General features: G+C 31.5%; 1 protein-coding gene across 1 annotated transcript; it reads right to left on the bottom strand.

Moving 5' to 3' along the window:
* Nucleotides 1-825: 825 nt before the first annotated feature.
* Nucleotides 826-20,527, bottom strand: LOC140045064 (uncharacterized). The gene is made up of 6 exons (XM_072089801.1): nucleotides 20,442-20,527; nucleotides 12,788-12,845; nucleotides 11,825-11,905; nucleotides 5,731-5,829; nucleotides 1,833-1,931; nucleotides 826-1,684 (listed from the first exon to the last, which is right to left on the bottom strand). Exons 2-6 carry the CDS (start codon nucleotides 12,839-12,841, stop codon nucleotides 1,655-1,657), a joined length of 363 nt encoding a protein of 120 aa, XP_071945902.1. The 5' UTR covers nucleotides 12,842-12,845; nucleotides 20,442-20,527; the 3' UTR covers nucleotides 826-1,654.
* Between the last annotated feature and the right edge of the window lie 1,851 nt (nucleotides 20,528-22,378).

Genomic DNA, 22,378 nt, shown 5'->3' with positions numbered 1-22,378 from the left:
AAGATTTTCAGAAAATCGCGCGTAACTTACGCTACGCGGATCTGACATTGTCAAAAAGCTTGGCAGTACATCTTCAGTTAAATGTCTATATGTTGACGAAGTTACAACATGTTATGTTAACACGTTAAAGAGAAAATGCGTGCACAAAATCCGAGAAAGAAAGAAGAATAATAAAAAAAAAAAAAAAAAAAAAAAGTAACACTACAATAACAAAGGTTATCCGCTTGAGGCGGATAACCAATAACAATAATAATAAAGATTTTGTACAATAACAATAGGTGATCATTTTATTCTAAATGATCACCTAATTAATTCTATCATAAAACGGTGGAAAGAAGCGGTGGATGGAGGGAACAACAATTTATTGACGTGTTGGTCCGAAGGAAGGCAAAAGGAAAAGAATGTACATTACTAAAACACTTATACAAAATATCCCCTGAACACCAATGGGTCAAAGACATGACCTTCTCTAAGGTAAAAGCCATTAAACACTATACAAAATATTCCCCCTGAACGCCCTTGGGTCAAAAGTACACGACCTTCTCAATTAAAAGCAATAACAGAACCCTTGGGAACATTCCTGAACTCTATCGACACAAACCCATCTTTCATTTGGTGAAAAATGTTCTTTTGTGTCAACAGAGTCCAGAACAAAACAAAGGAAACAAAACACCGAAATGGATGGAAAATGTCATTTATTATTAAATGAAGAAATAACTAAATATATAATGTAAAACTACTGTAATAATAACAAAGGGGGCAGCCACCATTACATTATGTAGATTATGGTATTGATATTACATCTAATACCTTACATTACGTGAAGGCTGCCCCTCTTGAATATATAGTATTAACAATTAGCATTCCCCATTGTTATATAGATAAACGCACCATTAATATACTTGTAAAATAACCGATAATATAATATAAAAGTTATAGGTCTATACAGAATCGTAACTAACATATCGTAGAATTAATATACATAATCAAATTGAGATATAATTATTATGGGCACACACGCCAAAAACCCGACTCGCAGAGAGGGTTCCGCCCAGAAAAGTATATCGAAATAAATGCATAGGTTTGTATCTGTTAGTTAATAGACCCAGAGCTGTGCTCAATAGGTCTGCCTGAACTACGAATGTTGTAATGAAAAGACATGCTTTGCGAGCCACAGCTCAAACAAATACATTAGTGCGTCGGTATTGGTGAAAGCAAAATGTAAATCTGACATGGTGGGACTATTCTCTCTCTTTTTTTTTTTTTTTTTTTTTTTTTTTACAGAACCCTTGGGAACATTCCTGAACTCTATCGACACAAACCCATCTTTCATTTGGTGAAAAATGTTCTTGTCATTATTATTATAACAAATAAAAGGGGAATCAATTTAAATTAAACAGGTTTTTATTTAAAATTGATTCAATTAATCTCCTTACTAATATTATTTATCGTAACTCTATGAAATTGTTTATAGAAAAAGTGCCACAATTATGATCATGCGCCAAAAAAAATTTCTAAGAATAAAAAAATAGCGACATATACAGTAATGTAAATCGTTAAAATATAAGTATAATGAAAAAAGATAAGGTCTAAGAGGAACTGATTCTTTCTATAATACTGTACAACAATAAGACATCAGACAGAATCATTTATTTTAAAGATCTTCAATTTGAGTTTGTAGATTCTATGAAAAATGTAAACATTAATTCAATGAAACTATAATATTAAAATATATTATTGTTTGTTATTAAAAAAATTAAACATCTTTAACAAAAGTGGTATATCTTTAAAATCACAATATGCACCTAAATAAATAGGTTTGTATGACTTACTTGACTAACAAGATGGATATTGGATCCTGCTTCAATTAGAAAATGGCAGATATCCTTGTGTCCCTTTCTACTAGCAATATGCAAAGGTGACATTCCATACTGAAAATGTTAAGTACAGATGTTATACAAAGGTAGATGTATTGTTACTGTATTAAAAGACAAATTTATCAAAATGTAGTTGAAAATGATAACTGTATGATCATTGCTAATTTACTTACTTTTGGGGTAAAAATCATTTTTTGGTTTAAAATAATTTCTAAACCCCACAAACTTCCAAAAAACATAGCAAACCCCATCGAACCAATATAACAGCTACTGTTTCGTGTAGTGTATCATACACTTGATTAAACTACTTATTTTTGGGTATACCAATACATAAGTAGACGGATAGCTAAAAGTTTGAAAATATTACACAAAAATACATAAAAGATATGGATACACACTTCAAAATTAGATTGTAAACCTACAAATTTGTTCAAAAATTATAAACGTGAACACAAACAATTAAAAAAAACTGCATATTAAAATTAAAATATACAGTTTTAATTAAACTGAATAAGGCTATTACTGTATGGAAATGGCTTAATAGTATCTAGAATTATTCCACTCTATCACCATATCATTTATTTTTTAACAACTTTTAAATAAATTGTTATTGTTCAATGTTTATCAAATTACTTGATGATTTAATAAACTCAAGAAATACTATTCTAGAACAAATTTAACTCCACAGTTGAGCCACTGTAATATATGTATTTTTCTACATTAGTTTATATTAAGTACACAAAACAAGCCTCTGCTTTCAAACTCACATTGGGTTTTAAATTTTAGCTAACAAATAGAGACTATTTTTTCGTCACATTTACTGTAGAACATTTGATTTAAAAAATGTTGTACAGTATTATGAATAAAAAGTTAAATTGGAAAGTTCTGTTAATTGCAAGAACTTTAGAGTTGGCAACGTTCAATTTAAGATTGTAAATATCAAAACAGTAGGCCTATTGAAGAATTTGGAATAATAATAATAATAAATAATTAATAATTCAAATTAGATTTTGAATGTGAGAAATATTGAGGATGCTGATTTATTCTAAAAAGAAATAAATGGTCTTTATTTATTTTTTCTCACTATTCAATTTATGGGGTATCCTATAAAATATGCACCTAGCTTTATTGTACAGTTTTAAAAAGGCAAAAAGGAACATGCAACAGGTTTCATAAGAAATAGATGATTCAATGCTTTAGCAAATCAAACAATTGTTAAAAGCACCAGGGTATTTACTGTTTTAGATGGTTTGTAAAAGGGCGTGTTTGCGAGAGAGGCGTTTATTTGAAAGAGGCATTCATTTTTTTTATGGTAGCCTGTATAATGAAATAAATATCACTAGATATGAAGAAAAAAAACACAATTAATATAAAATAGTGAAAAAATACATTAAAAAATAGATCAAGTATTTGGTAATTATGTAGATCATGGAAGATAATGAATTCTACTAAAAATAAAAATGAGTTACAATACAATATTGTGTGTATGCATAGGATGGGGGTAGTTTTCAAACAATGTTCTATTTGGAATGTTTATTTTTATTTTTAGGATGAGGGAGAGGGAGATTTATTCAAATAAATACGGTAATTATTTTTTAATGTATTAATGATTCAGTGTACAATGTGCAAAATGTACAGACTTCACAACTTGGAAATATATATATAGAGAGGGATAGCATGGCCAAACTACAGATGTTGATATATATATATAGGGAGGGATAGCATGGCCAACTACAGAAGTTGGTATATATAGGGAGGGATAGCATGGCCAAACTACAGAAGTTGATATATATAGGGAGGAATAGCATGGCCAAACTACAGAAGTTGATATATATATAGGGAGGGATAGCATGGCCAAACTACAGAAGTTGATATATATAGGGAGGGATAGCATGGCCAAACTACAGAAGTTGATATATATAGGGAGGGATAGCATGGCCAAACTACAGAAGTTGATATATATAGGGAGGGATAACATGGCCAAACTACAGAAGTTGATATATATAGGGAGGGATAGCATGGCCAAACTACAGAAGTTGATATATATAGGGAGGGATAGCATGGCCAAACTACATAAGTTGATATATATAGGGAGGGATAACATGGCCAAACTACAGAAGTTGATATATATAGGGAGGGATAGCATGGCCAAACTACAGAAGTTGATATATATAGGGAGGGATAACATGGCCAAACTACAGAAGTTGATATATATATATGGAGGGATAACATGGCCAAACTACAGAAGTTGATATATATAGGGAGGGATAGCATGGCCAAACTACAGAAGTTGATATATAGGGAAGGATAGCATGTATATTCATCATGCGAGTTTGTTACCCGAGTGCTGAATGACTGAATTGTCCCCTATTAAGCAATACTATAAATATTCTTGTTTTCTATTATCTTATCTATATCTATTCTCATACTTTTGAAAAAGAACCCCCCTTTAAAAATCCTGGCTACGGGCTTGAGTAGTTTACTATAAATATCTTACAAGTCAATATTCTTGTTTTTTTATTATCTTTATCTATATCTATTCTCATACTAGTAGTAGAAATATACATTGTCAGGACATTTTTTGAATTATCCAAAAAATCAGAAATCTTTTTTTTTTACGGAAAAGCAGATGATGAAATGAAATATCAAGAAACTCCCATGATTATCAGGAGAGGTCTGAATTTAATTAAAATTTTAAAATAAAAAATTGAACTCTTACGTAAAGCTTTATTATTTGTAATATAAACATCTAGGCCTACTACCTACATACAACAGAATAATGATGTATTAATAAAGGCACGTCGGCGAGAAAGTTCGTTTCGTTGTTGGTTCTACTCTGCCTAGCCTAGTAGCTGGGATAACTTCTACCGAAAACAACAGGCCTAAAAAAGGACATGCAAAACATTGTTAGCCTGTACTGGGAGAGATGTAACGGTGTACTTGTAATGCAGAATCCTCTCGGTATAATTCTCCCTCAAAAATAATAACAATCAAATGTTCGGTCCACATCATTGTTTTGTTGATCGTCGATCGTCAATCGCCCAAATAAACAGCATGCTCTGTGAGTGATGGTTACCATACTCTAGAGGTCAAAGTGTTGTCAATAATCGATATTTGTGTTGCAGCTCAAAACTGTTCCGGAGTGTTTTTAATCGGTTATTTTTAATCGGTTATTTTATTTTGCACCGTTTTGCTGCACAAAAATAATCGATTAAAAAAATAATCGGTTAATAATCGATTATTTCTGCTGAGCAGAAACAGGCCCTATAACAAAAAACTATAACATTTGCCAAGTTTAAGCTTAAAGGTATAAAGTGCTCAATTAAAAAATAGATTTTAAGAATAAAATATTTGAGATCTAAAACTAAAATCAAGGTATTACTATTACATATATGTAATTACTTTGTTTATCTTTCCTCATTTGCATACTTTCATTGTATTATTATTGTTTCCCTGTGAAATTATTGTCATTCCTGATGATCATGATGATGATGATCCAATAAAGACGGAAACCTTGAATCATATCTTTCCTCTTATTATTTGGAGACACTTAAATGTTTAATAATTAAATTCATATATTGCTATTTATAAACATTCCTTGCACAACTACACTATGTTTGGTAGAACAAATGTTTAAATACAAAAAAAAGTGTAATTTTTTTAAACTGTAGTTTTAATGTACATACTTGTAATTATTTTCATATCTGTAGTTATACATATCAGGGAATAAACATGTTACTATTGATACTACTCTGCCTATTCTTACAATAATGTAGCTGTCAAAATATGCAGTGAATTAGTATTACATTAACTTTTACTTGTTTGAAATGTTAAATAATATAAAATGACTTACTTTATTTTTAAGGTTCACATTAGCTCCAGCATCCACCAATATTTTGCATATGTTTATATTACCAAATAATGCAGCCAACCCCAATGCTGATGTACCATCCTATTGAAATATTAAAACATTAAAATGTTAGAATTGTGTTAATCCTGCCAAATGACTAAGCTATCATATGTTCTGGTCAATTGATCTTAACAAACTTATTTTCCATCAAACAACTGAATTATTATTTTTAATATAGCATTGAAATGTGCAAAGCCTATGGTGTAAATGTTGTAAATCTACATTCTAGTCCAGATCCCTATGTATTTTCGTGTGCAGATCATGGGGAAAGTGTAAACATTGTGTTTTATGAATATTTGAATCATGCTGGTTATAAAAACCCATGTTGTCAAATTTCTAAAATTCATCTTTGACCTCTGACCTCAATTTGAATGTTTTGACCCATTGAAAACAAAATGATCATATCTTTGCAACGCTTAGATTAAATGAAATAATTTTAGTGTCAAATTATTTGGGAGATGCATATTAATATTCGTTCTAATGGAAAAGTTTGTCCAAAAATGGCTGGAAGTATGATTTTTGGCATATTTGACCTTTGACCTACATATCATATAACTCCGTAACTAATAGTTGGACAAACTTTAAATAGGGCTCAAATTAATCTGAAGGTATATGTTTCTATTCAGTCCTATAAGAACTTTTACAAGAAAATGACCCAAAATATTTTTATATATTCTATTAGTTACGGAGTGCGTGAGCTATAAAAATAAACAAAAGCGGTTACATTTTATCTTTGTACTCTGGAGTTATATAAGTGTATAGCATTAGGTACAAAAGAGCACCTAAACCGTTTTGTTTTGGTATTAAGTGCACGTAGTCTTATGTCAGAATTCATGAGGGCAAATTGTTTGTAAAAAGGATGTGTTTCAACATCAATGATACTTTTTACTTTTTTTTAACACATTTTCATTATACAAGGATTCAACATCAGGTAAGTGCTCTCCTACTAGTCTAATTGCTCTATTTCCTATTCGATTACGTTAAATTTTATCTTTTTGCATTGTATTACCATAAAAACAAACATTACAAAAAAGTATTACACTGAGAATTACAGAGTTATAAAACAATTTAAGTATAGTTTTGTCAATTTGTAGGTACTTCATTTTTTTTTAAATAAACCTCCTTTGGTTGGCTTTGCATGTGGCTTTATTTACATTGTTTATCCAATTTAGCTTATTGTCAATTATACAACCCAGATATTTGTACTCATTTACTACTTCAATCTCATTTTCATTTATAATCAGAGGTTCTAAGGGTTCTTTAATTTTCCTAAAATCAATTTGCATTTCTTTTGTTTTCTTTATGTTTAGTTTCAGGTTGTTATTGCAGCACCAGTGATAAAAATCACATCCTAGTTGTCTATAGCTTGTTTCATCATTGCCAGTAATGTATCCAGTGATGACTGTGTCATCTGCATATTTTACTATACAACATTCATTTGAATTGGCTCTGAAACTGCTGGTGAACAGTGAAAACAACATTGGGGAGATAACAGACCCTTGTGGCGTGCCAATGCTAACAGTTCTTTTATCAGATAAAATACCGTTTAGTTTAACATACTGGAACCTTTTTGTTAAGAAATTATATATCCATGAAGTCAATGTGTCGTTTACGTTCATTTCTTTAAGTTTGCTTACTAATGAACCAGGTTCAACGGTATTAAAAGCACTAGAAAAATCTATATACAAACATCTTACATATGATTTAGGCACATCTAAATGTTGGTAAATATTATGTAAGTGGAAGAGCACAGCATCTTCAACACTTCTATTACTCTGATTGGCAAATTGGAGAGGATCGAGAAAAGAAATTGGTCTCATCAAGCAACTGCCTGAGTACAATCTTTTCTAGGCACTTACCAGCATTGGATGTGATAGCTATTGGCCTATAGTCATTAAGTTCCTTGGGAATTCGTAAGATACAGGCCGTTTTCCATTGGTTGGGCACTGTACCACTTGCTAAACTCTCATTAAAAAGTTTGGCATATATCGGTGCCAACTCCTACCTTGGTTGCAGTATTTAATAACACGATTTCCAATTCCATCAGGGCCAGTACTTTTACCAGGCTTTACTTTGGCGAATACATTACCCACATCAACTACATTTATGACTGCATTGTTTACTTCATTTTTATTTTTGGTAACTAATATCTCGGATTCAAAACGACAGAAAAAGTTGTTTAAGTCATTAGCGAAGTTCTCACTTCCATGTACACGCAATATGGTTTCTTTGTAGCCAGTTAGTGTTTTAATTGCTTTCCATGCTGCTTTAGGGTTTTTGTCTTTAAATTTATTTTCTAGTGTTTTTTTGTATTTCAGTTTGCTATTTTTTATATACTTGTTTATTTCCTTTTGAATTTCTTTGACTTTAGGAGTATCTTTTCCTCTATGCGCTATACGCTTATCTTGTAACAGTTTCCTTAGTTGGTTAGAGCTCCATGGTTTTTCATTTGCATACATCTTTTTTGTTACTTTAGGTATAACCATATCAACACAAAAGGATATGTATGCTGAGATTGTAGATACACTTACATCAAGAGTATCATCATCATCGAGCATAATATCCCAATCAGTACATGCTAGACAGCCACGCAACTTTTCAACCACCTCTGTACTCCACAACTGCTGTTGTATAACTACTGGGTTTTGACTGTTTTACTTTTGACTTGTATTTTGGCATAATATGTATATTGTTATGATCAGAATTTCCAAGTTTTGAACAGATTTTGCTTGTGTATGCTTTTTTCACATTGCAGTAGCATAAGTCCAGTGTAGCACTGCCTCTTGTTTCTACAGAGATTGCTTGTTCATAAGTAGGTAGCACATCCTTCAAAGTGCATTTGTTGAAGTCTCCTAGAATTATTTGTGGAGCGTCCGGTGCCATTGTTTCATACCGGTGAACAGTACTGGAAATAGTCTCACTCGCATTATCAATATTTGCATTTGGCTGTATGTAGCACACTGTAAGGGAAATTTGAGAAAATTCTCGTGGTAGATAGAAGGGTCTTGCACTTATGGTCAGTAATTCTATATCCGGCGTACAGAGTTGTTTACGTATCCTCCAGTTACTACACCATGCTTTATTTATATAAAAACATACTCCTGATCTTCCTCGTTTTTTTTTCCGACTCTATCGTTTTATCCACTCTAGCTAATTCAAAATTACTTTGTACTAATTCGCTGTCAATAATATTATTATTAAGCCATGCCTCTGTGAAACACATCACTGAAACTTCTCTGTATTCAAACATGTGTTTAGAACATGCTCGGAGTTCATCGATTTTATTTGACGGAGATCTCACATTTTCTAAAATCATCGATGGAAGTGGAGGTTTAGACTTACGTTTTCTAAGGCGCTTTCGAATACCTCCACCTTTACCCTTTTTCCTTAACTTGACTTCCCGTAGAAACTGACAATAGCCTTCAGGTTTCGGGCTATCGTGACGCCTGAGCCGCAACAGTTCATTCCTGGCGTAGGATATTGCAATTGATACAGGCCTAGGCCTAGACATATTTGATACAGAAATCGGCGTGTACAAACAACTCAGAAGAAGACAGACGCATGATATAAATAAATAAAAGTAAATTATGATTTTTTTTCAAGATACATCACATTAGTCAAAATACATTTCCTTCTCTAAAAAATAATCATCTTGTAGACTACCTACAGGAAACATTAATAGAATTTATGTACAGGGTAATAAAAATGACTGGAAAATTCATTAAAACATAATAAACATTTGGTAGCCCAATCTACATTTTAGTAAATTCCTAACATGTTAAAAATTAAAATTACCATTTAAGTGTCCTCATAAAAAATACAGCTTTGTAATTGTCTAAAAGTTGATTTAAAGTGAAAATACAATTTTACTGTCTTTTGAGGATTAATATAACTTTTTAGAAATTAGTGCTAAAAAAATATATTTATATTTTTCAGTAATGTCAGTCCAGTTTAATGATTATCCATAATATTCATTTTTTTTAATAGTATTAGAATGAAGTAAAGTTAAATTATCCTATGTTCTGTATTTATAATTGAGATACTTTAAAGATGTATTGTCCCTCAAAAACACGAAACATGAAGATTAAAATAATTCAGAACATGACCATTGTCTAATATGTACTGAAACGACTGTACTTTGATTATATGTAACAACTTCAGTATCTGCAGGATGAGGATAATATAAACACAATTAAATATCTTTGAAATGATTCTGAATATAGGAGACAAATTATAATAACTAGAGGCTTCGCTCACGCACCCTCCAGTGAGTGTACCCAAATGGTTCTCGAAAACATGGCCAACGCCTCTGGAATTAGAGGCCCGGGTGACACATATGCATATGACTGATGAGTAATGCATGTTGATTTTGTGATGTTTCATGGTGGTCTGTAAATTATGTACGCCAAAAATATCGCTTCCAGGGCAATGAAAAGTTCCTCAATATATTTAATTATTTGTAAACGAAATGTACATTAATTCTCCTGTAGTCATGTAAAAACTTACAACAATTGGTACTAATCATAAAAACGTAAGATGCAATTAATATAATAGTAAAGAACAGTATACATAAATATATATTATATTATTATCTAAATGTTACACACAGGAGGAAACCGAATAGGGGTCATCAATCACTGAAACCGTACCAAGAGACCAAAAGCATAGTTTATCAAGTGGGTGACAGGGTGAGCAGTGCTTTAACATTTGTATCACAATAAATCATGACAAGAGCATCTTGTTAATTTTGGAACAAAATGATCAAATAACTTTCGTAGCCTACTTATATATCCAGGCCCGTAACCAGGTTTTTTTTTTTGGGGGGGGGGGGCGAACCCCCCTTTACCAGCGAACCACCCCTCCCCTCCCCTTGAAAAACAAAGGCCCCACTTCCAAAACTGTGCATTTAATTATCAATTATAGCAGATTTTTTGGTCATTTTACTGAGCGTGAGATTGAGAGATTGTTGAGAGATGATGGTTATAAATATTATATTATGACAGAAAAATTGACTAACCAATCGCGTGCTTCGGCTGGGTTTTTCAGGACGCACAACATCACATTCAGTTCAGTTCAATCTTTTTGGGCCCAATTGTACTTTTATCATGCATTGTAACAACATAATTTATGTATTTATACATTTTTCCTGGAAATATTTTTCATTAAACCATGGACCTATAGGTCCATGATTAAACCAAAGAATTTCAATTGTGTAAACTTGAATAAAAATGGTGCCGAGTTAAATTGGTACATGTACGTAGGCCTCCTACATATGTGTTTTTTAATGTTTATAGTAGGACAAGAAATTATTTAAGAGCCTAATATAATGTACTTTGTTGTAACAATAAAGCTGTATTTCAGTACTAATAACTTCCATACTGTAGTGTACTATATAATTTCTCTGCATAACTCAGATTTTAGTAGGTAAAAATGTCTGTGTAAGCTGATTAAAACAACCGAAATTGCTCTGTCGAGAGCCAAAGCTTCCAGGGGCCTTCTTGCCGGTCCCCAGCCTACAGTTGCTCGCTGCGCTCGCAAAATCACATTGTAGGCCTAGTTTACGTAAAAGTAAAGGCCTTCAACAATAAATAAATATTAGTTACTAACTAATTAAGTACTACTAACTAAAATCAAATTGGAATTAGACGTAAAGTAAAAGCCTGTCATTTCAGCCTCCCTATTTCATAATTCAAATTATATCAAGAGTTTTCATTTTGCCGTTTATTTGCATTTTCTGGACTTATCGACGAATAAAAATATTGAATTTCGCCACCAACGGCCATTTTGCGGGAAGTTACAGGACCCGGAATCCAGTTGAACAGCGCGAGTGTGTGAAAATACCCTGTGATTCCACAAATTTCGATAGTAAACGCTAAATGTTGTCGTTGTAAAAGACAAAAATTTTATCAAATCTACGTTTCAACTAGAAATATAATAAATATACATTATTTATACATAAATTTATATCCTTATTAAGAAAATTACTATGAGTAATCCTAAAACGATTACAATGAAAGAAATAATAACTGATGTTTACCTCATCCTGGACGTCCTGTGCTTCACATTGAATTAAATATTGACAGATGTCAACAGGATTGCTTTGGTCTATATTTGGCATCTAAAAACATGTGAACAGATAGTATATTAATACAGTATTCAATTGCATTAATATCATATAAGGAATTATCACAAGGAATATAGAATAGACAACAGTGATCACTTGTATGTTGTATTAATATAGTCATTATATAGTAGTCAAATAATATATTAAGATAAATTTGACCTCACAACCACATAATAATAAAAAGTGCCAGTCAAATGAGCAAATACATATTATTAAGAATATGATGATATATTTTATACAAATTTATTTACTAATACAAATAAGTCACTGTCATGGGCAACAATTGTGTTTGTTAATTAGTACTTATTTTATTTCTCTTTTGTTTCCAAAGCATTAATTACTTTTAAGTTAATTGTTGCTAGTTAAAATGTATTATCCTAAAACAGTAATAAAGCTACAGTACCTACCTCAATGCCAATTGAAGGTGCATTTAGCAACACGTTCTTTAATGTATTATCCTAAAACAGTGTAAAGCTACAGTACCTACATCAATGCCAATTGAAGGTGCATATAGCAACAAGTTCTTTAATGTATTATCCTAAAACAGTGCCAAGCTACAGTACCTACCTCAATGCAGTTGAAGGTGCATATAGCAACAAGTTCTTTAATGTATTATTCAAAACAGTGCCAAGCTACAATACCTACCTCAATGCCATTGAAGGTGCATATAGCAACAAGTTCTTTAATGTATTATTCAAAACAGTGCCAAGCTACCTACCTCAATGCCATTGAAGGTGCATATAGCAACAAGTTCTTTAATGTATTATTCAAAACAGTGTAAAGGTAACAGTACCTACCTCAATGCCATTGAAGGTGCATATAGCAACAAGTTCTTTATGTATTATCCTAAAACAGTGTAAAGGTAACAGTACCTACCTCAATGCCATTGAAGGTGCATATAGCAACAAGTTTTTTTTTCAGTTGATCCATTGTACTGCAATTGATTTACAAAAAACAAAGCAAAAAAGGGTTAACAATGTAATAACATAAAAAAAGACAATTTCTCAATTTAAATAAAGGTTTGTAGAGTTTATAGAGTAAACATGATAGTGCATTAATAAATACATAAATACTACAAGTGCTAAACATGTTGAAATACAGTACATATACAATCCAATTTCTACTCTATCAACAATTTCTTTAAATAATGCTTCCTCTATCAAATAAAATTATAACATTATTTAGACCTACAAGTACTATGTACACTTACAGTGGTAATGCTAAAATAAAAGAAATCCAAAAAATCTAATGCAACGTTTCCTCTTCAAAAGTTGAATGCAAGTGGTTGTTGTACAGAAGACCAAACACTTTTATATCATTATTTATATAGTGATAACAAGTACAATTCAATGGATTCTATACCAATTACAACATAGCATGACAATAGTGTTTCCTTTGTTTTTATCATTTAGTTGAACAACAAACCAACATGAATTACCATTTTAGGTAAAAAAGCAAACAAGGTTTGCAATATTATGTTCAAAATGACTTTATCAATGTAAAACTATACAATTTTATCAAAGAATTAAACAAACCATCTTATAATGCAAAATACTATTTTATCATTATTATACCGAATCTCAATTTTTTACTCGGGGTACCCGAGTCTAGGACTTACTCATTTTCTCCTCCTCCATCTGGACACTATTGAGTAAAAAGTGCGATTTTTAAAGTACTACTCCTCCATTATTAGTTGTAGTATTGAGCTGGGATTTGGCATGAATATACTACAGGGAAATGTCCTCAAAGCTATATATAATTTTTTGTTAATTAATTTGTTTAATTAAGAAGCCAAAATGTGTGACACACACCACAGCGTTATGTAGTTATATGGTTATATGCGGCTTCTTGGCGTAGTGGTTATCACGTTTGCTTAACACGCAGAAGGTACCTGGTTCGAGCCCGGACGAAACCTTTTTTTTTTAACTTTATGGTGAAAAGTACTGTATACGCAATATGATAATCATACACAGTATATCTTATTTTTATTATTTTTTAAAATACTTATTTTGTGTAATCGGTAATTATCACTTTTACACATGTTTATTTTTCTTTGTGCTTATTACCATATTTATTTGTAATTTAAATGGATTAAAAAACTTTCTGTAACCCACATTTTTAGTGTAAGTGGGTTTCGTAGTGTAGTGATTGTCAAGTCTGCTTAACACGCAGAAGGTCCCGGTTAGAGCCCTGGTGAAACCTATTTTTCTTTAACTTTAACTGTATACGTCTGTATACAGCTTCTTTCTCTGTACCCCGAGTATTGCACATTCGTGCTTTTTTTAAATTAATTTCTTTAATTAGGAAGCCACAATGTGTGACACACACCACAGCGCTATGTAGTTATATGCGGCTTGTTGGCGTAGTGGTTATCACGTTTACTTAAAAACACGCAGAAGGTACCTGGTTCGAGCCCGGGCGAAACCTTTTTTATTTAACTTTATGGTGAAAAGTAGTGTATAAGATAAGATAAGATAAGATAAGATAACTTTTATTGATCCTCAAAAAGGAAATTCATTGCTCATCATAATAACAAAGAACACACAATAAAAACAAATATACCTGTAGCATAAAACCATTCTTATAAAAACATCTACAAAATTACAAGATAAAATTATCTTCTTGACTTCCTGTTGTACTAGATGATACCGGAGGGAATAAAGGATTTAGCAAATCGATTTGTTTTCACACTGAGGAGCCTCAATCTACCACTTGGATTAAGTTGGTCTATGATTACTTTGTGGAGAGGATGAGAGAAATCCAACTCAATGCGTTCGAAATCTTTCTGGAGGTGTTCTAGGTGCACATCGGTAAAGGAAGGCAGTTCCAGACCAATCATTTTACCAGCCCGACGGATGAAAGTTTCAAGGCGTCCTTTACGCAATATGATAATTATACACAGTATATCTTATTTTTATTATTTTTTTAAATATTTATTTTGTGTAATCGGTAAATACTCCTCCCTTTCGTTGTAGTATTGAGCTCGGATTTAGCATGAATATACTACAGGGACATGTCCTCAAAGCTATAGAGCCGGATTTTTTAATTTCATACCGGATGCAGCAATATCACGTCTCGAAGATGGTACCGTATAGCCGTATTTGGTAGCGCGGTTATTGATGTGTATGTTACGTTACATCCGGTCTTATGACGTCATTACAGCTTCTTTCGCTGTACCCCGAGTATTGCACATTCGTGCTTGTTAATACTGAATATTAACTGAGTTAATCTTTATATCGTTTTAGCTCTGTAATATAAATTTTCTCTGTATACTTGTTTTGTCATATTTAGATTTCAACACAATATCACAATATTTTCTATAATCTTTTAACCTCAGAATGTGTAATATAAATATCATATTGTTTATCATAATATGTGCAATAAAAGTGGGCTGCCCCACAAAAGAGAAAAAAAAATTACTTTAGCATTGTAAAATTAATTAAATCTCGGTATATTTTACATAGAATTGGTTGCCGTGCAAAAAATTGTTTAATACAGTATGACAATACAATGACTCATACTTTTCTGTCCATTTTTAGAATTTCTTTTCAGATTATAATTGGCTTATAATCTGTATGCATGGTGACTAGGTAAAACAACAATCAAGCCTAGAGATTGCCCAGAGTTTAGAGTTTCTGACATCCCTAATTAGGGGTGAAAGAACATGCCCCTCCCATACTCTTAACCCGCTTCCCACAATTGTGTAATTCTTACATTTACAAAAATTGTTTGCACTCTGATCCAAACAGTATTTCAGTGTTTATTTTCAAATCTACTCATTGCAGCCTTCAATACTAAACTGTAAATTACAAATTTGTAAATAAATTTATCTGATAATAGTTAGGGTAGTATTTCTTGCTTTAATATGAACTACAAACAATGCAAACTTACAAATTACAGACTCAACTTGAAATCTTGATAACTATACTGACTTTACCAATCAACTCAAAATTCAACCAATTTGTAGCACCAACTGCCTACCACTCCTTACAGTCTATTTTCATATTTAGTGTTCATTCACATATATGCTTATTGAATTTAGCTATGATGTCACAACAACTTTTGCACGGTCTATGCGCTTTTTTCTGTTGATGTACAATTCACAATACTCTGTGGAATTTCCTTTTGAATTCTGTTACTAAATTTCTATAAAACCCCTAAAAAGTACTAGAGGGAAACAAGCTCAGCTCAGTTTTTATTAGCAAATAATTGCTATTTTAGGCACAAAAAAAAATAGTATTTTAATTTAATTACTACACATTTGAGAAAAATTCTCTGTATGGTAACTACAGGACTAAAAGTTTAGACAGAAAAAATAATAAAACATTTAACACATTAGATCTAGTATACCAATTGATTTCTGTTGGTCTGTTGGTATATCAGATCTAACCTGTTAAATGTTTAAAAGACTGACAGACCTACAGAAATCAATTATTATATCAGATCTAATGTGTCAAATGTTTAAAAGACTGACAGACCAACAGGAATAAATTGGTGTATAAGATCTAACTCGTTACATGTTTAAAAGACTGACAGACCTACAGAAATCAATTAGTATACTAGATCTACCTGTTAAATGTCTAAAAGACTGACAGACCTACAGTAATAAATTGGTATACTAGATCTAACCTGTTACATGTTTAAAAGACTGACAGACCTACAGAAATCAATTAGTATACTAGATCTACATGTTACATGTTTAAAAGACTGACAGACTTACAGGAATAAATTGGTATACTAGATCTAACCTGTTACATGTTTAAAATACTGACAGACCTACAGGAATCAATTGGTATATAAGATCTACATGTTACATGTTTAAAAGACTGACAGACCTACAGTAATAAATTGGTATACTAGATCTAACCTGTTACATGTTTAAAAGACTGACAGACCTATAGGAATCAATTAGTATACTAGATCTATCCTGTTACATGTTTAAAAGACTGACAGACTTACAGGGAATAAATTGGTATAATAGATCTAACCTGTTACATGTTTAAAAGACTGCCAGACCTACAGAAATCAATTGGTATATAAGATCTACCTGTTACATGTTTAAAAGACTGACAGACCTACAGGAATAAATTGGTATACTAGATCTAACCTGTTACATGTTTAAAAGACTGACAGACCTATAGGAATCAATTAGTACAGTATACTAGATCTATATCCTGTTACATGTTTAAAAGACTGACAGACCTACAGAAATCAATTAGTATACTAGATCTACAGTATTGTGTTACATGTTTAAAAGACTGACAGACTTACAGGGAATAAATTGGTATACTAGATCTAACCTGTTACATGTTAAAAAGACTAACAGATCTACAGAAATCAATTGGTATATCATATCTAACCTGTTAAATGTTTAAAAGACTGACAGACTTACAGGAATGAATTGGTATATTAAATCTAAAATGTTAAATGTTTCAGAGACTGACAGACCTATAGAACCAACCAAGCAGCTTAAAAGATACAGTAGGCCATGCACTCTTTACACTGACTAAGAAGTCTACTAAACTTATCAGGTTGCCGTTCAAAAAATGTTTAATATGACAATTTTACATTTGACTCATACTTTTTGGTCAGTTATTTAGAATTTCCTTTCAAATTATAGTTGGCTTCGTAAATCTGTATGCATGGTGACTAGGTAAAAAAACAAGAAAGCCTAGAAATTGCCCAGATTTTAGGCTCTGACATTCCTAATTAGGGGTGAAAGCACATGCCCCTCCTATACTCTTAAGGCCCATTTACACTAGGGCGATAACGATCGACGATAAATAGATACAACAGTTTTCGTTCTAGAACTATAGGATAATAATTTATGCTGTATCTGATAAAAAAAGTATTTTTAAAAATCGAATCAAATGACATCATGATAAAAAAAAACAATAAAATCATTGTATTGTCCCGATATTATTGCTCTTACTATTAAATCATGACGTCATTTGATTGGAAGTGTGGAAATATTATTTTCATTAGAGGCAGCATAGATGATAATCCAGTTCTAGGGTGAAAACCTTTTTAAATTCTTTTCTTTTTGAAAATGAAAAATTCATATTATCTTCTTATTGTCAATCGTTATTGCCCTTGTGTAAATGGGCCTTTAACCCCCTTTCCACAATTGTGTCATTTTTACATTTACAAAAATTGTTTGCTGCACTCACATCCAAACAGTATTTCAGGGTTTATTTTCAAACCTGCTTATTGTAGCCTTCAATACTAAACTGTAAATTACAAATTTGTAAATAAATTTATCTGATAATAGTTAGGGTAGTATTTCTTGCTTTAATATGAACTACAAACAATGCAAACTTACAAATTACAGACTCAACTTGAAATCTTGATAACTATACTGACTTTACCAATCAACTCAAAATTCAACCAATTTGTAGCACCAACTGCCTACCACTCCTTACAGTCTATTTTCATATTTAGTGTTCATCCATTCACATAATATGCTTATTGAATTTAGCTATGATGTCACAACAACTTTTGCACGGTCTGTGCACTTCTTTTTGTTGATGTACAATTCACAATACTCTGTGGAATTTCCTTTAGAGTTATGTTATTAAATTTCTATAGAACCCCTAAAAAGTACTAGAGGGAAACAAGCTCAGCTCAGTTTTTATTAGCAAATAATTGCTATTTTAGCCAAAAATATTAAATAGTATTTTAATTTAATTACTACACATATGAGAACAATTCTTAGTATGATAACTACAGGACTGAAAGTTAAGACAGAAAAAATAAAACATTTAACACATTAGATCTGATATATCAATTGATTTCTGTATGTCTATTAGTCTTTTAAACATGTAACATGTTAGATCTGATATACCAATTGATTTCTATAGGTCTGTTAGTCTTTTAAATATGTAACAGGTTAGATCTGATATACCAATTGATTCCTGTAGGTCTGTTAGTCTTTTAAACATGTAACATGTTAGTTTTGATATACCAATAATTGATTCCTGTAGGTCTGTCAGTCTTTTAAACAGTTAGATCTGATATACCAATTGATTTCTGTAGGACTGTCAATCTTTTAAACATGTAACAGGTTAGATCTTATATACCAATTGATTCCTGTAGATCTGTCAGTCTTTTAAACAGGTAACAGGTTAGATCTGATATACCAATTTATTTCTGTAGGTCTGTCAGTCTTTTAGACATTTATCACATTAGATCTGATATACCAATTGATTCCTGTAGGTTGTACTGCTGTTGGTATACTAGATCTAACCTGTGACCTGTTTAAAAGACTGACAGACCTACAGGAATAAATTGGTATATAAGATCTAATGTGATAAATGTTTACAAGACTGAAAGACCTATAGAAATCAATTGATATATCAGATCTAATGTGATAAATGTTTACCAGACTGACAGACCTACAGGAATAAATTGGTATACTAGATCTAACCTGTAACATGTTTAAAAGACTGACAGACCTACAGAAATCAATTGGTATACTAGATCTAACCTGTTACCTGTTACAAAGACTGACAGACCTACATAAATCAATTGGTATACTATATCTAACCTGTTACCTGTTTAAAAGACTGACAGACCTACAGAAATCAATTGGTATACTAGATCTAACCCTAAATTATTTATATAACTATTTATATTTCAATGTTTAGGGTCTGAACTTGATTAGTTTTAACTATTTTTTAGCCCTTCCCTTGATATAATTATTATTATGTGTATGTTACAATGTTTATAATTTAAATTCATGGATAAAAAATAAATGAAAATTAAATGTTTAAAAGACTGACAGACCTACAGGAATAAATTGGTATATCAGATCTAACCTGTTAAATGTTTAAAAGATTGACAGACCTACAGAAATCAATTGGTATATCAGATCTAACCTGTTAAATGTTTAAAAGACTGACAGACCTACAGGAATCAATTGGTATATCAGATCTAACCTGTTAAATGTTTAAAAGACTGACAGACCTACAGGAATCAATTGATATATCAGATCTAACCTGTTAAATGTTTAAAAGACTGACAGACCTACAGAAACCAATTGGTATATCAGATCTAACCTGTTAAATGTCTAAAAGACTGACAGACCTACAGGAATCAATTGGTATATCAGATCTAACCTGTTACATGTTTAAAAGACTGACAGATCTACAGAACTGACCAAGCAGCTTAAAAGATACAGTAGGCCACTCTTTACATTGACTAAGAAGTCTACTAAACTTATCAGGCTATCAAACATGTTATGTTAAAGAAAATAGAGTTAAACTATATAAAAGTGTCCTCCTAAATCTACATACTGGTGACAAAAAAAATGACATATCCTGTTGTAATAACTCATTTAATTTTCTTCTCTTTTATCCAAACATTTCAATTCTCAACCAGCTTATTTCAGCTTCCTTCTTCCTTAAAACTCTTACTCTTAATAATCAAAATTATAAGATAATATTTATCAAATTTATAAAATTGATCTAAAAAACCAGCAATATACTGTATTTCTTACTTTACTTACATAACGTCTACATTGCAAACTTACATATTATTGGCTAAACTGGAATAATCTGGTAATTCATAATAACTGGACTGACTTTCTAGTTGTCTGAATTCAATCAATTCATAGCACCAACTGTCTAACTCTTTAGAGTATATTTCTATTATAGTATTCACAATGAATAGTACCTAATTTTGATATCACAAAAACGTGTCCACGGTCTGTGCACTTATTAAATATAGAAGCACAATACACAAGTATTCTATTGAATTTCACTTTAAAATTCTATACAATCCATTTACAAAACTCCTACACATGATTTACAAAACACAAGAAGTTGTTAAGTGTAGTATATGGAAACTTAATACTAATAGACATAATATCAATCATACACATCTCATTAAAACAAGTTTCAATAGAAAATCATTGCTATACTGTAGGCCTATAGCAAAAACATACCGTATTATGTTGTCTGATATATCCTGGCTGCAGCAATTTTATGAGAAGTCTTCTTCAAAGCTTTGCTATTTCTGCCTTTGTGGCAAGGTAACAACCACAAGAGGCACTGCTGCCCAGTTATGAACCTGCAAAATAAAATAGTTTACAGTATTGGCAGCTGTCTATGGAAATTAATGTTATTATGGCTTGGCACTTGGCATTAGTATGCAAATAATGAATGATTGAGTTGTGGTGAGAAAATGTCATGAATTGAAAGATTGACTATTGTTAAAAGAAGGTTGAACTGAGTTAAATAGAACAGCAAGTATTTCAACATGTTTTTTTAATCTTGAAAAACCATGAGGGCAAATGCAGGATCAAAAGAGGGGGATACAGGGACAATGGCCTTCCCTACTTCAGCAAAAAAGGAGAAAGACTATCTAGAACTATATAATTAATGGTTATTCTGAAAATTACACTTATTCTGCAGTGTGTGCCTGATAGATGTGTATGTGTTACATCACAGTGGATATATTCAAACTTTTACATTTCTAATTTACAATATCCCTGTAGTTTTCCATAATTAATTATGATAGAAGTTACTAATTTATTATCTTATTAATCTTTACCTTAAATGAAAAAAAGAGGCAAATGGTAAGACTTAGTACTCGTCTAGGCTGACTACGCTCATAGATTTTATGTGTCAGTCGTTTGTTAAATGGTGTGTGTTTGGCTTGGAACAGTTTGGTAACGTAGAGAATGTGTTCATGATACAAATACCTTCAAGAAACAAATGTAAAGAATGATGCTCTGCTAAAGGTATTAAACCGAGCTTTACAAAATTAAGATGATGACTGGAAAAATTGTGGAATTAAAAAAATTAGAGAAAAAAATATTTACAAAACCATGTAATCTTGTAGTATAGTGGGTCATACCAAAATACAAAATCTACAAAAATCTGATCAACATTGACTGAAGACTTTAATTAAGTCAGAGGTAACTGTAATACTTTTAGTAATCTTTTTAGTTAATATAAATGACGTCATGGTGTAGTGGTATTTTCACTGGTCCTCATTTTGCAAAACCATTTTATGAATACTGTTGCATATTTACCACCACTCAAGGAGTATACAATAAAATCATGGGGGAAGTCTGTCTAAAGTCCCATTCCCTACGTGTTTTAGATTTAATTTAAGGTCACAAATTACATTCATCTTATCCTATTGCGATAACTTGTTTTGGCTTTAAATGGTTAAAAATGTGAAAAATAATCGATTCTAATAAATTTAGTAGTGCATTGTTTTTTTTCTTTTTATCATATTACCATAAAACGTACATTTAAGACACGGAATGACCTGGTTTCATGTTTTAAAACTTTTAACATAAAAAACATAGGCGACTTAAAGGATGGGATACCTTCCATCAGTGGTTAATTACTTAAAAAAACATAGGCAATGGGACTAGGATGGGATACCTTCCATCAGTGGTTAATTACTTCAAAACATAGGCAATGTGACTAGGATGGGATACCTTCCATCAGTGGT

Source organism: Antedon mediterranea, chromosome 3, assembly GCF_964355755.1.
Source record: "Antedon mediterranea chromosome 3, ecAntMedi1.1, whole genome shotgun sequence".
Lineage (NCBI taxonomy): Eukaryota > Metazoa > Echinodermata > Crinoidea > Comatulida > Antedonidae > Antedon > Antedon mediterranea.
The sequence above is the reverse complement of the archived record's forward strand: the minus strand, read 5'-3'. Positions and strand labels throughout refer to the sequence as shown.